Raw genomic sequence first — 17,295 nt, forward strand, 5'->3', positions numbered from 1 at the left:
CAATATGTCACTGTACAATTATCCAAAATATTATCTTTTCTTCACTACTGGATAATCTTGACTTTCCCCAATCATATGTCTTTATAATATCTTCATACCTTGGTACGTTCTCCAACTTTACCACATTTTTCAATAAACTCTCATCTCCAACAGCTACTACATAAAAAATATACGACCATGGCTAGTATACATGTGCATAGTTTTTTCTACCTACTCTCTCAAAATAATGTGCAATACTTATTTTCTATACTCCAACACCACCTTTGTGTTTCTGACATATAATTCAATATGTTATGTCTTCATTTCAAACCTTTATGTTAAGAATTTTGTGACTATTATGACATCTTAATACATATATGTTTATGTTTTGTCTATATAGTACCTACTTAATTATATTGCAATTTGGAATTATCATTATGCAATTATGTATTGATACAACCAAATTACTTTTAATTATAGATTTTATATTACGCATATTCAATAAATTCATCGTTTCTTCATTTGAAGAATCTGTACTATTGTTTAGGATCTTCAAGAGTACTTGCATAAAGTTTTCTCAAATTTAGTGTTGAAATTTTCAAGGCTCTCAAGTAAAAATTGAGTTACATTTAAATTATTACAAAGGTACTTACTAATCGTGTCTGGATAATCTGTTGAACTCCCGACAGTATATCAGTCAAATGTTCATCTTGTTGCTGCGAAGATACTATTAATGAAGGCTGTAAGAAGTTTCTTCTTACACTGTCTAATGACGTTACACAAGGCACCGGTGGCTTTGTAGTAGATTCTGATACCTCAGTGGTTTTGAGCTGTTCCCTGGCAACAACGTCGACAGGGGAGGGAGGAGGGGAAGGAGAGTGTAAGGAATCTCTATCAAACGTAACACTTTTAGTAAATTTACTATGTCGTGCGGCATACCCTTCTATGGTTGGTGCTTTCATTAACCTATGAATGTCTCTTTTGGTTTGGAGGGATGCTCTCATGTCTTCGGAAGACAATTTCTTGAGGATACTTTTTAAGTTTTTCCTTTCTAATGTCTCATTGCTTTCTGGAGAAAATGGAGGGGAATCAAACATGCTGGAAAAACTACCACTATCTACATTAACTGGCATGACACGAAGGTCCGGGGATTCCTTACTTGTATTGTTGTCAGGTATTGGCGCAATTAAATTTCCAACATTTTTGTCATCAATTAAGTCTACACTAGTGGCAACTGCTGTATTGTCTTGTGTAACAGGAAACAACTTGGTAGTTTGTATTCCGGATAAAAGATCACCATCTCCACCATTGGACATTATTCTCACTTCACTAAATTTAGACTGCACAGATAATTGAGCTTGATCTTCAAAAGGAAAAATACATGTTTCTGTTCGTGGCACTAGACTAGTCTTATCAGTAACAGTACCAACAGTGTTAAACGCAAGAGAACATGTACTGCCCTGGAAGGCTTCGGAACTGCTGCTAACACCACCACTGTCTTTTAATAATTTATGGATCGAATCACTTTTAACGCCAAAAACATTTTCATCAATTATAAAAGAATTCGTTTGAGTATCAAAATGTTTATCATTTACTTCAACAAAATCTAACGTTTTGTCTATAGAAGTGGACGAAACAGTGACCGACAATCCTCCACTGCTAGATTCCGCACTATTCGTATTTCTACTTCGTTGGACGTACTCTATATCACTAACTTCAGATTTACTTCTGGTTAACTGAGGAGTGAACTCTGGGTCTGAAAATGTAGTGTTACAACTATCTAAACTAGCACTTCTAGTTACTTTGGCTACTGTCTTCTCTAGTTCAGCTAATTTTTGTCTCTCGTTAAGTATCTTTAATTTTTTGACAAACGGTAAACCAGAGTATTCAGGAGAAAGATCGTCTATTGACATATAAAATTTGGTTTCTTGTCGAAGATGCAATAACTTTGGCTTCTGGGGTTTTTTGGTCTCAGATTCAGCTTTTGGCAATCGATCACAGTCTTCGGTTTGTTTTGGTTGTTCAACTGTTTTAGTTATTGACTTCTGTTTCGGTTCTGGACGCAATTCCGTTACTAATTCTTCAACATGACTACTACTCGGAGCAACATTACTACTTTCATCGGAATTTTGCTTTTCTGCGGACCCTCGTTTCTCTGTTCTGGATTTTAGCCTCCTTTCTGATTCTTCTTTACCCGCCTCTTTCTCCTTCTGAGGTTTAATACATTCTAGAAATAACGGTCTGGAAGAAACTGTAACCTCATTCTCTTTCACGTTTGATTTCGGACCTGATATATCAGGTGCAGTATTGCTAGGTTTAATTTGAGTTTTTGTATCTTTGTCTTTCTGAAGTTTCAATCTGTCTAATAATGACACTTTTCCATGTGTTTCTTTATCCTTTGAAGTATTACTTCCCGGCGGTGATAGTGAAACTGCTGATGAAGGTATGCTTCCAGTACTTTTACTTGACGGTATAGAGTCCTTTTCTTTTTGAAATTTGAGCTTCTCTAAAAAATTTATCTTAGTGTGTAAGCATTCTTCTTTAGCCACGTATTGCGTTTTTACCGTTGTGGGTTGCCTGCTTAATTCAGTGATTGGTTTAGAAACTTCTTTTGTTGTCTTGCCTTTGTTAGCTTGTTCTTTGGATTCCGATTCCTTATTTTGAATTTTCACCTGATCTTTCTCTGGAAGTTTTATGATATTTGGTTTGCTTGCGATTTGAACAGTTTTAGTTCCTTTTGACGAAGAAGTTTCTGTTTCGTGAGACTTAAGTATGCTATTTGAGTCTTGATGTTCCCCAACCTCTTGTTCCTTCTTTTGTTTTGCTTCTTGTTCTTTCTTTTGTTTTGCTTCTTGTTCCTTCTTTTGTTTTGCTTCTTGTTCCTTCTTTTGTTTTGCTTCTTGTTCTTCTTTCTGTTTCAGCAACTTCAGTCTTTGAAACAGTGGTAAACCTGCACCTATAACTTCAGGCTCTTGAGCAGTATTTGCACTGGTAGCACTTGTTTCCGCAGATCGTTGCTGCTGTCGCTTTTGTTGTTCAAGGCGTTCCCTTTCTTCTCGTTCCTCTTTCTCCTTGAGCAATTTGAGTCTTTGAAACAGAGGAAGACCAGCACCGATAACCTCATGCTCCTCTTCTTGCTTTTTCTGACCTTCTGGGCTGAAAGCTTCTTCGCGAGATGATGTCTGTCGTTGTTGGTCATCACTTCGTACACGGGACATTCTTTTAAGCTTTCCTTTGTTACTAGAGGATCCGGACGATTGTGCACTCGGACTGCTGTCATGGCTTGTAGATGATTCCCCGTGAAGTGTCCTGCAATATGAAGAAAAACACAATTCAAGAACTTATGCCGTTTGTTTTAAAAAAAGTAAATGAAACTAATAATACGTACATACAAGTGGAGATCTGCACGGGCCCATTCTGAGCTCACGGGCCTACAAAGCATAAATGACTTCGGGCTCGGACCGGAAATTTTTAAATATAAACTATATTTCTTGGGCCTTTTCGAGCCTAACTTTGTAAATATACTGTACAACAATATTTATCGGACCATTCTTTCTGGAGAACTTTTAAAACACAATTGCAAAATTAAACCTCTAATTACTCTAAATAAAAAAATATTTGGGCTTTTCGGGTTCATTTGATTATCACACGTGCTAGCTCCGGACTCGGGTCTAAAGTCTAAAACATATTTCGGACTCGGGTCAGGCCGCATATTATAAATTCACGGGCCGAGTCGGGCCCGGATTAAAAATTCCAACCCGTGCAAACCTCTACATACAAGTAGGGATTTAATAAATCAATACTATGAAATAGCAATAAGAACTGTTTATAGAAAAGTAAAAGATAACGCTAGAATGTTATTCGTTCTTTATTTACTCATTTTCAATACGACACAATTTAGGAAAGAAAAAAAGAGAAAATTGGACAGTAATTTTACAGACTGTATGGTGGTATAATCTTGAAACGGAAAACGACAGCGAAAAACCATCAAACACCATTTTACAACAGAACTGACTAAATTCTTTCAGCACATCGATAATGCAATTATGAGTATTAAGACAAATGATTCAAGCACAATAAACGTACCAAAATTTCTCAGAATTCTCAGAATTCAAAGAAGACTCAGAATTCTTTGGCCTGATATAAGGAACTGAATACAGAGAAGAAAGAATACTGCCCGTCAGATGAGTCTAGATCGTTTTATAACGTAAGTCGAAAATAACCAATCTTCTATTCCAAGGCTTTCAAGTGAGCAAAAAAGTGATCCTTACTCACTGGAGCCAATTTCTGTATCGTGTGACTGAGGTCTGGCAGCTTTTATCTTACATGCAGTACATTTTTTTATAGGTAATAAAATATTTCATTTGCTAAGATTGAAATTTAAGTAATTTCTCCCTTTCAAACGACACTTATCCTTATGTTATGCGTTATAATTAACTTAATTTACGCGTTTTCGTGTTATGTAATGATTCCTTGGAACGAATTACGCGTGAACTATGAGGGATAGCTGAATTGAAGATCTAAAAATTCATTCTAAATAACTACCATGTAAAATATAGATTTTTGGCCAATTTACATTTATAGTGAAACTAGCAGATGCCTCTACGTGTTACTTTAGGCAATATTTGCGTTCTTCCAACAGGACCTTTCATATAGATTTCGTAGAACTGGAAGCTTAGTACAAAATTGGCACGTTTTGTATGGGTATCTTGCGGAAGTACCCCATCTTTTTTTTAACTGGGTTTTAGATCAAACATCTAAAAACGCTGCAACACGTGTTTAATAATTTTAGAAGAAAAGTCCAAATACCAAATTTCATGTCTGTAACCTCCAGAGTCAAAACACCAAATTCTATGTTTATAACTTCGAGAGATTCCGAGATATGAACATCTTATTATAATAATGATAGAAAAGTAAAGGCCAGACATACATAAATTAATACAGAAAGTATTATAATGTACCAGAAAAGAGAACAGGACAGTTTGGCACGGGATTTCTAGTAATAGGAGAAACAAAACTAAAAGTGTTGGAATTCGAAGCAATTAATGACAGAATTAGTAGAATAACAATGAACAGAAACTCTCGAAATGTAATACCAATAACAATAAACGCTCCAACAGAAGAAAGGATATAGATAAAAAAAACTAGGATAAAGATAGACAAAATCTAAGATAAATATAGACACTAAGGTAAGTCAACCGTTTACTTTTAGCACAGGAATTTAACAGGGAGTTGTTCTTTCAATGAGACTCTTTATTATAGCACTACATAAAATAAATTGACACAGGAGGAACTATATTCACATAAGCACCACAGATATGCGTATCTATGTATATGAAGACGATGTCCCGTAATATCAAGAAGAATGAAAGATCTAAAATAAGCACACAGAATATTAAAAAGCAGAGGTAGCACACCTAGGGTTTATAGTTAATGCAAAAAAAAAAAAAAAAAAAAAAAAAAAAACATAGGGTCTTATCAAAATCTGACAAAAGACCACAGAACGTGAGAATAAGAGACCTGGAGTTCGAAGGAGTTAGTAACCTTAAGTACCTGGGGTTGACAATAGACAATGAAAATAGGATCAGAGAAACAATTAAAGATGGAATACAGGCAGATAACAAAGCTTATTTCAGTAACATCGTGTTATTTCGAAAAGAGTTACTGTCAAGAAACTCTATAATGACAAAATATAAGACTCTAGTGAGACCAGTTGTAACCTGTACCGCTGAGGTATGGACAATGTCTAAAACATATAAAAAAGAACTGAGAAAGTCTAAAAGGAAAATCATCAGAAGAATATGCGGGTCGATATAAGAAAACATTTGGAGGATACGAAACAAAATGGAAATAAAACGATATAGTACAAGGGCAAGACATAGTGAAGTGTATAAAAGCGGGAAGAATAAGGTGATTTGGACATGTCGAAAGAACAGAAAACGAAACAAAAAAATATGTTCTGAAATAAAATTGGTAATCCATCCTTGATTGATTGAAAATATCTATTTTTTATTCATAGTTAAGATTATATTAACCAATTTTTGATTATTGTTTTTAAATCTTTATTTTATGCTGACCAGAACAGTAAGCACTTCTGTATAAGTATAAACTATAGTAAAAGAAACGTGGATGGGTCGACTTCTTCCGAACATCACAATAATTCAAATAAACAGTTAACTACACAATAGAAATGATATCTTACAACAATAATTTCTTGAGGCGGGGCGACTTGTCTTGACTTTGAGTCCTTCCATCGTTAGATGTTGCAGGTCCATCTTTGGTTAAAGGTTCCAATTCCAATGTATCATCTTTACTTCTGGAATGCACAAAAAAAGACAATATTTTCATGTCTATGTATGAACTAAAGCAATGAGCTAACAACAAAACAATAAGTTACCAGTAAGCCCAATACCCTAAACTTTCCGTAATTAAAAAAGAGACTGGAGAAACTAGTGTCTGAAATTAGGTGCCTACATTAAATAGATTATAATTTCAAGAATTATATGCATTATATTTGTTTATTTCTGGTGATCTGATCCACAATATTTCCCATTAGCTTTGTATCTGATTACAGGTCATTAATAAGATAACTAACTGCGTAACAATTCGGATATACCTATACCACTAAAGTTTTACCCAATTTTCCACATAAGTCCCTACTGCTGATTATATTAATACTAATCATCCTTATTATAAAAGGAAAATGCCTCAATCTGAGTAACGCTAATTCCTAATAGTTAACACTTGCTGCTCCGCTACGTCTGCCTAATGCCAATAGATGGCAGCAGCATGAGACAATTTTGAGATTTAAAGCTATTGTGACAATTTAATTGCAACTTAAAAACTGTATAATTTCAATTGAATTATTTGAAAATGGATAGTGATAATACTGAATATGAATCTGCTTTGCTATTTATTATTTATTAAGATAAAGGCCGTAACCATAATTAGATCTGAACACTAATGTTTGTGTAGCCGTTAAGTTATTTTGTGGGCAAAGATCCTGATGATTATGGGTGGATGAAGAAAAGTTAAATCTAAACAAGCCAAACGCTTGGGGGAACAGCAGCAGCAGCAGCAACAACAACAACAACAAATAATAATAATAATACTTTCAAATATCTAGGATCAATATTAACAGACGAAAACCATATTCACGAATAAATTAAATGTCAATTAAAAGCAGGGAATTCGTGTTATTATTTAGTTCAAAATCTTTTGTTGTCGCGAATTCTGTTGAGGAATTTGAAGCTTAAAATACTATATATAAAACGATAATCATGCCTGCTGTTCTGTGTGGTTGAGAAACATGGTCGTTTACTCTGAGGGAAGAACGTAGACCGAAAGTATGTGAGAACAAGATCCTGAAACAAATATTCGGACCAAAGGCTCACGTGGGCAGGTCATGTAGCCAGAATGGAAGAGAGTAGGAACGCTTTCCAAGGTTTGACTGGAAGTCCAATCGGAAAACGACCATTAGGGAAACCTAGGTGCAAATGGGAGGACAATATTAAGATGGATCTCGCGGAATTAGGAATACGGAATAGAAACTGGATCCAGTTGGCTAAGGATTGAAATCAATGCAAAGCTCTTGTGAACGCGACATTGAACCTATTATTATTATTATTATTATTATTATTATTATTATTATTATTATTATTATTATTATTATTATTATTATTATTATTATAGACTATAGAGTTAGTTAGTCAGTTTAATAATAATAATAATAATAATAATAATAATAATAATAATAATAATAATAATAATAATACAAAGAAAATATACGTTTTAGCATGTTGTTATTAAAGTGTTTCGTAAGCCAAGAAAGAGTATTTTTTAAAAGCCACGTCGTCAATGTGCTAATTGAAACACTTGTAAACATTAGGATATGGTTTTATACTAAAGCGATAATAATAATAATTATAGTTAAAACCTGGATACATCGGGAACAAATATCCAATTTTAGAAGTACCCACTTTGCCCTTCACTTGAAATTTTCTTATATACCCTTCTTTATTTCTCCGGATATTTGGAGCTAATGATGTTTATTTTGAAAATGCACTGCTTTAATGATCAATTGGTTATTATTGCTCACAAACTATCGTTTATTTTTATACAGGGTGGCCCAAAAGTAGATATACAGTACCATACTGATCAGCTCATTGTATTTTATATAATTTATTATTGTTATCCATTAGGTAGACTTAGTTTATTTATTAATTATTTTTAATGTCTTTTTACTTATATCTTAAGCTTGGAACAACGCAAGCAAATAAACCTATAAGCTAGAATATTATACTTGATCAATGCAGGGGTGTATACCTACTTTTGGGCCAACCTGTATTATCTTACACATTTGTGTACTAATACGTTTCATTAAAAATATTTATATGCTTCAGAATAAGATACCAATTTCGTTCTTCAAACACAAACAGAATCCATCATGTTACAATAACATATGCCACTAAAATCTATGTTGAAAAACATAATCGGTATGAATGGATGAAGACTGCTACAATTGGACTTCGTAAGACATGTCCTATTATAACTTCACTAGTTTAAATTAAATTTTGTTTAATCATTATGGAACAACATCATAAAATAAAGTTTTATTTTCATATTTTATTCTTCATTGTTACCAGAAACGTCAGTTTTATTCTTGACTAAAACATTGTTTAAAGAACAAAGGCATTTTGTACTCCTAGGCAACATCCTAAATTGTGTGTAAGACATAAGTAAACGCGGGGAGTTAAGATGGACGCCATACTACAAAGTTGCTGGGAGCTTTGCTCTCCTTTTTTTATTCATTTTTTATCTTTAAACAATATTTACTTAAGTTCATTTTCCATTTAATTACAATCTTTAATGTGTTACAAATATTTTTACTATGTTTGGCGCCACTTTTCTTCCTTCTACACATTATATAAATTGAAAAACACGTTAACTGTTGACCAGCTAATCGTCCATATTGGACGGGCCATTTTGTGATACACTTTTGTGATACATTTTTATTTTAAAGCAATAATCAGTGATATAGTCGACTTTGGCTTGATTAAGCTGCGACTCTAAAACTTTATTCCTGGAAGGAGGATCAAGACAAGACAAGTAAATGCACTATACAAACTGACACGTATCCTTCATGTGTGCGTGATTTTATATTCTTTAAATGTGTGGCTATATTATGTTTTAATTTTAAGTATTAAAGCAGTGTTCTGAGTTTTAACATAAAACGAAAGAAAAAAAAACACGTTTAAAAAAGGGAACCGTATAAAATCTCTGTGATGAACATTAATTCATAATTTACAGAGCTTATTTTACCATTGCATATCCTAACTTTCGTTGCGAAAAGGCCTATTATAGACACCAAAAGTTTAGTTTAAACCTTAAAATTCTGTAGTTTATTTTAACATCAAACTGAAAATAATTATAATAATATATTTATTTTTTTCAGAGTTACGAACAGCTCTTAGGAGAAAATACAGCACTTCATAAAATATTAGTAAACTAGAAAAATACGTATTATAGTATATAACGAGATATAAGATAATTTTCAACTAACAAGGGACATCACCCAAATGTCCGGCTCCGATTTCAATGAATTTTGTTTTTCTGATAGAGGGCATGTATGAATTATTTGCGATGACAGAAATTTTTGCCATGGTGCATGTTTTCTATTTTTTTAAATATAATTTTTAAGAGTTGTGATGTGGTTATTAGAGATTACTGCAGAAGTCCCTTACTACTCTTTGTAAACGGAGTGTTAATGAAAGAACAACCATGTAGATACATATAAGGCCTTGGGGGAAGTCGTATGGTAGGTATGGCCTTGACGCCAGCCATTTTGAATTAAAGTCAAGATTTTAAAATGGGAATAGGGTAATATGATACATAATTTTGGGCTAGAATTTAATCAGGAAAACAATGGTGAAGTTAGTTTTAAGATACGCACAGTTGGGAAAAAGTTACACTCATATTAATTGTATATACTTACTATGTGCCTTACCTCCGCTTCTAGCCAGTGTATTAATGAAAATAAATGGATAAAAGCTTCGGTAATACATATTTTGCCTAAAGGCAAGTGGTACGGTAAGAGTAACCTTGACGGCAGCCATCTTGAAATCCGGCATTTTGAATTAAAGTGAAGTTTTGAAAAATGAAAACCATAGCATGCGACACATCATTTTAATAGCAAATTTTCCCAAAAAGCCAATGGTATGCTCATTTTTGTTCTATAGTTAACCAGTATGAATTTGGGACTGCTTCTAACCTGATATAACATTACCGTTTGTTATCGACAAGTAAGACCACAGCCAATCACAATAATTTATAAAATTCTGTAACTGTAGTGTAGGAGAAACACAATGGAAACATAGTAAAAGTGGATTATTGTCAGTGATTAAAATTTTTATTGTTATTACATCTAGCCTATCATCAGGAACTCTTATCACTGTGTACGAATATTTGCTGTTTATTATATCCATCTCTCTTGGATTTGTTTCCTAGTGACAAGTTTCTGGCCTTCCTAATGACATTATAATTATCAGGTGATTGTTTAAAATGAATAGTCGTTTCTTTTAACCATGTTTCTGTAAAACAACAGGTCGTACTCTTCACAATTTATTTTGTTCATGAAAGACTGTTCCTTTGTATTCCGTTTCGATAAAATACGTTCTTTTCATCAGAAGTTGCTGCTTTGTGGTACTCTTAAGAAATATTGCAATTTTTAATGTGAAAGAGTGTACCATTAACGGAGTATGGAATATGTTATTACATCTGAATGCCGGAAAAGTTTTTATTAGTTATATGTACAAAGAACGTGAGTATCTTTCACAGTGTAAAACTAAGACTTCCTATGCGAATTCAATATTCAAACTTGAAGTACAGTGCAATTATAATAGAGTAATAAAATTAAAGATAGAATCTGTTTCTCGCTTGCTGAATCCATATCAAAAAGCCATTAATCGCTATCTCTTACTGTTTTTGTCCTATGGCTTTAAAGGTTGAATGAAACAAACAATCGTTTATTTCAATCACTTCCGGTTTGAATACAAGGTTAAGGGAGAAGGTATAACATATTCTTGAGATACTGAATGAATTGCAAAAAGCAGATTCTTGATATATGTTACCGTTTTTGCTGTATAGAAATCAGTATTGAAACAGGAAATAATTAATTTAAACTACTTCTGATTTTGGTAGAGTGTTGTAGATAGTTATGATATGTTGTCTTCACGTATTGAATTGTTTACAAAAAGAGGCATCTTACAACGGTATGTTGTATGTTGTATATTTCATTATTATGTTGTACTATTATCTATCTGTACTGATCTTAGGAATAAGATCAGAGGTGTAATAACGGAGCAGATTTTGTAAAGGAAGAAAAGGAAATTGTAATTTATTAATTATTATTCTTTTTCCTTAGTTGCGGTATTGAATAAAGTAAATAGAAAGATGATAGGTAGAAGATTAGGAAGTCCTCAGAACAATTGATGTTAAAGAACTTAAAAGTTTGTATCCTGAACACTAACCGAAGGTAAAAATAAATAATATTTACGTTCTAATGTTCTTTTATATATATTGTGGCTCAAGTAATATTTATTAAGAACCACGGGAAAGGAACGAAATTATAGATTTATGATCCAATCTTACTAATACCATATTTGTTCTACGGAGATAAACGTTGAAACTGAAAATGGCTAGTTTTAACCACTTCCGGTTTGAATCAAGTTTCAACCAAGGAGACAAAACCTATTCCTGGGACGCTGAATCCATTGTAAGAAACCACATCTTGATAGCATTTATTGTTTTTGCTCTACGGAAATCAGTATTGAAACCGTAAATAATAGTAAATTTTAAACCATTTCCAGTTTTGGTAGAATGTTGTGGATAGTCATGATATGTTGTCTTGAGACGCTTTATCGTTTGTACAAAACCGTTTCTCGCTATCTGTTACCATTTTCGTTCTATAGCGATAAACGTTGAAACTGGAAATGCTTTTTTTTTTAACCACTTTCGGTTTGAATAGAGAGTTGACGGAGGTGGTGGAATCCTTTGGACGATGAATCGATTGAAAAATACTCGATATTTCTGACTGTTTTTGCTCTGATACCTGTCGACAGACGGAGGAACGGACAAAGTTATTCTATAAGACCTTTGACACTTATGCATAGCAAAGTTTGGAAATCTATAATGATTGATTTAGAATATGTTTAATTTTGATATGTTTCAAATACAAGTATATAGGCATATTCTGTTTTTGTGTATGAGTTGTTGTAAACGTTGACTGAAGAAGATAGAATAACATGTTAGATTAAGGTTAATACTGACTAGTATACACTTATTTTATATTAAAATGTCGTTTTTATGACTTGTCAGGCTGTTCATTAGCATAATTTTTGACGGTGTTGATTAGTTTTTCTTTCGTTTTTCTGATTACTTTGTTACTTAGATTTTTTTGTTATTAATTGTTAGCATACGATAATTAGTAGGGAGCGGATAGAAATTGACATTGGTTAGGTTTAAGTCTGGAATTGACTTGAGACATTGTGACTGCTAGTATTTGTTGATATGTGTGTTATATGACTTTATTATTGTACTTGTATTTAATTTTGAGTTCTTGACTAAAAGTTTTTATATAAAAATAAATGTTAAGGTATTAGTTGTAATATAACAATATAAGTATTAGACATAATTTATAAGTGTAATGTATTTTTTTTAGAGTTTTAGGAAATGAAACCTTAATTTTCGAATGACTGCTTGCACATTTGTGTAAAATAGAAATTTTTGTTACATAAAGTTGTAGTATCAGCGGCTGCTTCTTACCTACACACATATCACGTGCATAAAAGTTAGAACATTACAATTTTGAAAACAATGAAATTTAATTTTCTTTATAATAATAAATAATAATAATAAACTTTATTTTTTACATGCTGAGAACAGTTAAAATACAGCAAAAATACAGCACTTTGTCTTATTCTACATTATTTTAGCAATGCATATATAGTACTAGTGATAAAATTATGATTACATCTATGTCATAAATTATTAAAAATAAAAACACTGACAATGTAGTGTACGTCAATCATTAAAACAAAGAAGTGTCAAAAATTAAAAGTAAAAAAATAAAAACTACTAAGTTATATTTAAAATTCTAAAATAAAGTCATATTTTAAGATATACATTCATTATAGCTTTCTAAAATTCAACAGATTAAAATATGTTTTCTATTATGCGGTTGCAATAAAATTTTTGCCCTTGTACCATATGTTGGAACTTTAAAATCAACATTTTTAAAAATATAGTCTGAGGTATATTGGTTGTCAAGTAACTTTCCTACAAATACAGATTCAATCAATTTTTTCCTGTCAGCTAGTCGTTCCAAATTAAAATACATTATCCAATATTCATACGTGCTAGAATAATAGTCAAGTCTTAACTTAAAACAAAGTATTCTAATAAAACACTTTTGTACCATCTCGAGTTTGTTTACGGGAGTTTTTGTTAGGCTGTTCCAAGTCACTGATGCGTATTCTAGTTTCGACCTTACCAGTAATTTATATAAGAGTACATATGTATTTGATTGACAGAAAGCAGGCCATTGATTAAACAGGTAACCGATTATTTTTCTTGCTTCATTACATACGTTTTGTATATGATCACCAAAGCGTAGTGACCTGTCAAATGTTACACCTAAATCCTTTATTGTGTCAACTTTCTGTATTACAGTACCTTGTATTTCGTATTGACTTACATAGTATTGCGATTTGTTACTGTAGGTCATGCACTTAGTTTTCAGATAATTGATACTCATACCTTTATCCTTGCACCACATAATGATTCTATTTAAGTCATCTTGTAGCCTATCGTTGTCCTCAATATTATTTACTACACTAAAAAGCTTAATGTCATCAGCATAAAGTAAAACATTTGAATGATTTAAGACTGTTGGTAAGTCATTAATAAAAATAGAGAAAAGTAATGGGCCCAGAGGAGAACCTTGAGGAACACCGTTACTAATACTGCCTGAGTCTGACATGACATTTCCAATTTTAATTTGGTATGTTCTACCAGTCAAATAGCTTTCAAAAAATTTTAGGTACAAGGGTGTTACACCTGTATTTGACAGTTTTTTTTAACAGTAATCTATGATCAACTGAATCAAAAGCTTTACTCATGTAAATGTATATGACATCAGTTTGTGATCTACTTTTCATTGCATAGTAGATATTAATAATAATAATAATAATAATAATAATAATAATAATAACTTAATTTTCAGTGCTACGAACAGCTCATAGGCAAAAATACAATACCTTGTTAAAACCATTACACAATCAATTACAACAGACCAGAAAATTGACTATATAATGAATATGAGTTTTCTATTAACCAGGCTAAGGTCCCTATCAGAAGGTAAATATATTCAAATTTCAAGGTTCAGGTAATTTATAAGAGATGATTAAATCCAATAGAGTCAATTTTATCAAATATCATTTTCAGTAGTATAGAAATTAAAGTTCCATTTAACTACCTATCATTTAAAATAATTAATCAATTTTGCTAAAAATTACACCTCCAGCAGGCAAAAGATGAAGATCATTTTATTGCCATATTTCTAACATAAAAGATTGGTTAAGATATACTGAAGATACATAATGATAAAACCAAGATTGACAGTTACATCTCTTGTAATAACTCTTGTAAATCTCTTGTAAACAATTTGATGAATGTAACCAACGTTGTTATTTATTTTTAGCAACTGTCAATTTTAAATTGTTGCAAGACTTTGTCAACTCTTCTCAGTATTTCACAGTTTGAACTCATTGCAAATTATGTTTACCGATTCCTTACACTCTAATTCAGTACTTTTCTAAGTTTCTTAAACCAATATTAGCTGCTATATTTGTTTTCCAATATCATTTAAATAAAGGATTTATCAATAAATTTTCTTCTTTCCAATAGAAATTCGAGTCCCCAATAACTGAGCTAATATTCATAGTCACGTGAATAATAATATTCCTTCATTTTGTAACAGAGTAGTCTTATAGAACATTTGTGAAATGCTTCATTGTTTATGAGTGTATTAGCTAAACTGTTCCAAATGACTGAACTAAATTCAAGCTTTGATCTAACAAGTATCTTATATAGGTACACATAGGAACAATCATTTCTAAACTCAAGTCCTTGATTGAGAACAAAACCTATCATTTGTTTTTTCGTTGATTATATGGCTACTGAATTTTATTTGTCTGTCATATATAATATCTAGATCTTTAAGTTGCTCTCCTTTGTTGATCGTTACTCTTATTATTTTTGTATTTGTTGACTCGTATTGAGTTTTACTAGTGAATGTCATATATTTAGTTTTTTCAGAATTGATCAATAATATTTTTTTTTTGCACTAGTAATTTATTATATCCAAATCTTTCTGTAGTAGATAATTATCATACTCGTTATTAACTGTGCTAAAAGCTTTATGTCAACAGCATGCAATAGTATTTTTCAGTACTTAATTTTTCCTGGTAAATCGTTGATAAACAGAGAAAAAAGAAGCTGCCCTAGGATAGATATTTGAAATATCTTCTTCCCCAGTTGACCTTGACTAGACATTACATTGCCTATTTTTACTTTAAAAGTTATGTTTGATAAGTAGCTTTCGATTAATCTATGATTGTGATAGGCCAATATTTGATATTTGATATATATAATACCTACCTGTAAATTACTTTTTAGTGCAAAGCGTGTCTAATAATAATAAAAATATAGCAACATCTTTAAAGATTAAAAAACTCTTTAAATGACTATTAGTAAAATACTGATTACTTTTTTTTAGTTTAATGTCTTTTTTCTAGCACAGACCAAGGAAAAGGATGAAACGTGAACCTGCAGGTTAATATGGAACGACATAAGCTGTGACCGGAATCGAACCTTCACCCAAGGCATGTATGCTAATAGCTATGAGGGAACTTTGGGGACTTCTGTATATCGATATATTTGTTTTAAATACTGTTTCATGTTCAAGTCTGCTCTTAGAAACTCGTGCACTCGTTACTAGCATGTTTTGGCATATATGCTTGAATGGAAGACTTCAAAGAGAGAGAATATAGCCTTTAATTGCTATAAAAATAGAGAGCTCTTTATCACAGATAACACTAGAGAGCTTTACAAAGGGAAACTAAAGTAGGAATAACACACACACACACACACACACTATATATATATATATATATATATATATATATATATATATATATATATACAGTATGGCGCTAAATTCGTTGTACAAAAGCAGAGGAGTGATTCCTGAGAATTAAACAAGCAAAAGAGTTCCACTAAACATAGGGCGGAAACCCCATCGTATATGTCTTATAGGCTGCGAAAACATGAAAAAATGAATTCTAAAGGTTCATAGTTCCTACTGTATTCGGGTCAAGACTTCACTTAGGAACTAGTATGTGTTCTATCCAAAAATACATGTTTTAGAATCCTAAGGCATTTACGCAACAATTTTTATGGAGGTAGTTGGAGAGTACTTTATATCATAGGCCCGTAGTCAAACTCCCTTTATAAAAATTGTTGTGGAAGCACCTCAGGATTCTGAAACACGCATTTTTGGATAGGGCACATACTAGTTCCTAAGTGAAGTCTTGACCCGACCAAGGTAGGTCCCATAGTTTTGGAGCTATGGACCTTTAAAATTCATATTTTCATGTTTTCGGCAGCCTATAACTCCGAAAGGAAGCATTTGTACACCCAGGTTAGTCTATACTTTTTCTCTTCTCTTGGTGTCAGGAATCACCTCACAAATTTTGTCGGTGTTGTTTTTGAAACACCCAGTATATATACCAGGACTACTTACTACAGAGTGGGGCCGGGGTGGCTCAGTGGTAGAGCGTTCACCTGTGGTGCTTGAGGTCCCGGGTTCGATCCCAGCCCCCGCCAAGTGAACAAACACTGTGTGCATGGGTTTTCTCGGGGTTCTCCCGTTTCCTCCTACTTTCTTCATTCCACCATTTTCATTCATCACTCATCATCACCGTCTCCTTTAGCCTAACCGGCATAAGCGTGGGACGTAAAACTCAAAGATTTTTACTACAGAGTGATCAAAAAGTTACGCAAACCATGGCAAAAATATTTAATGATTTTCCTTTTTCTTGCAGGTTGCAGGTGGCCATAATTGAGAGGAAAAAATATTGTACAGTACCACAGTGCTATGATTTACACACTGGAGGGAAAAAATTTCATACTGGAAGAGTACATATTGAGTCTCAGTTACGAAACCATAACGGCACACTACGCAGACGTACATCCCAG

General features: G+C 32.6%; 1 protein-coding gene across 1 annotated transcript in view; it reads right to left on the reverse strand.

Annotated features, from left to right (window-relative positions):
* The window catches only part of LOC145693139 (uncharacterized), an 896,225-nt gene that overhangs the window by 24,704 nt on the left and 854,226 nt on the right, over positions 1-17,295 (reverse strand). Inside the window, exons 14-15 of the mRNA XM_081768874.1 lie at positions 6,182-6,295; positions 633-3,288 (exon numbers count right to left, since the gene is read on the reverse strand). Of these exons, the coding sequence (XP_081625000.1) occupies positions 633-3,288; positions 6,182-6,295 (2,770 nt within the window). The remainder of the gene's footprint in view (positions 1-632; positions 3,289-6,181; positions 6,296-17,295) is intronic.

Source organism: Thermobia domestica, chromosome 8, assembly GCF_964235325.1.
Source record: "Thermobia domestica chromosome 8, izTheDome1.hap1.1, whole genome shotgun sequence".
NCBI classification, from domain to species: domain Eukaryota; kingdom Metazoa; phylum Arthropoda; class Insecta; order Zygentoma; family Lepismatidae; genus Thermobia; species Thermobia domestica.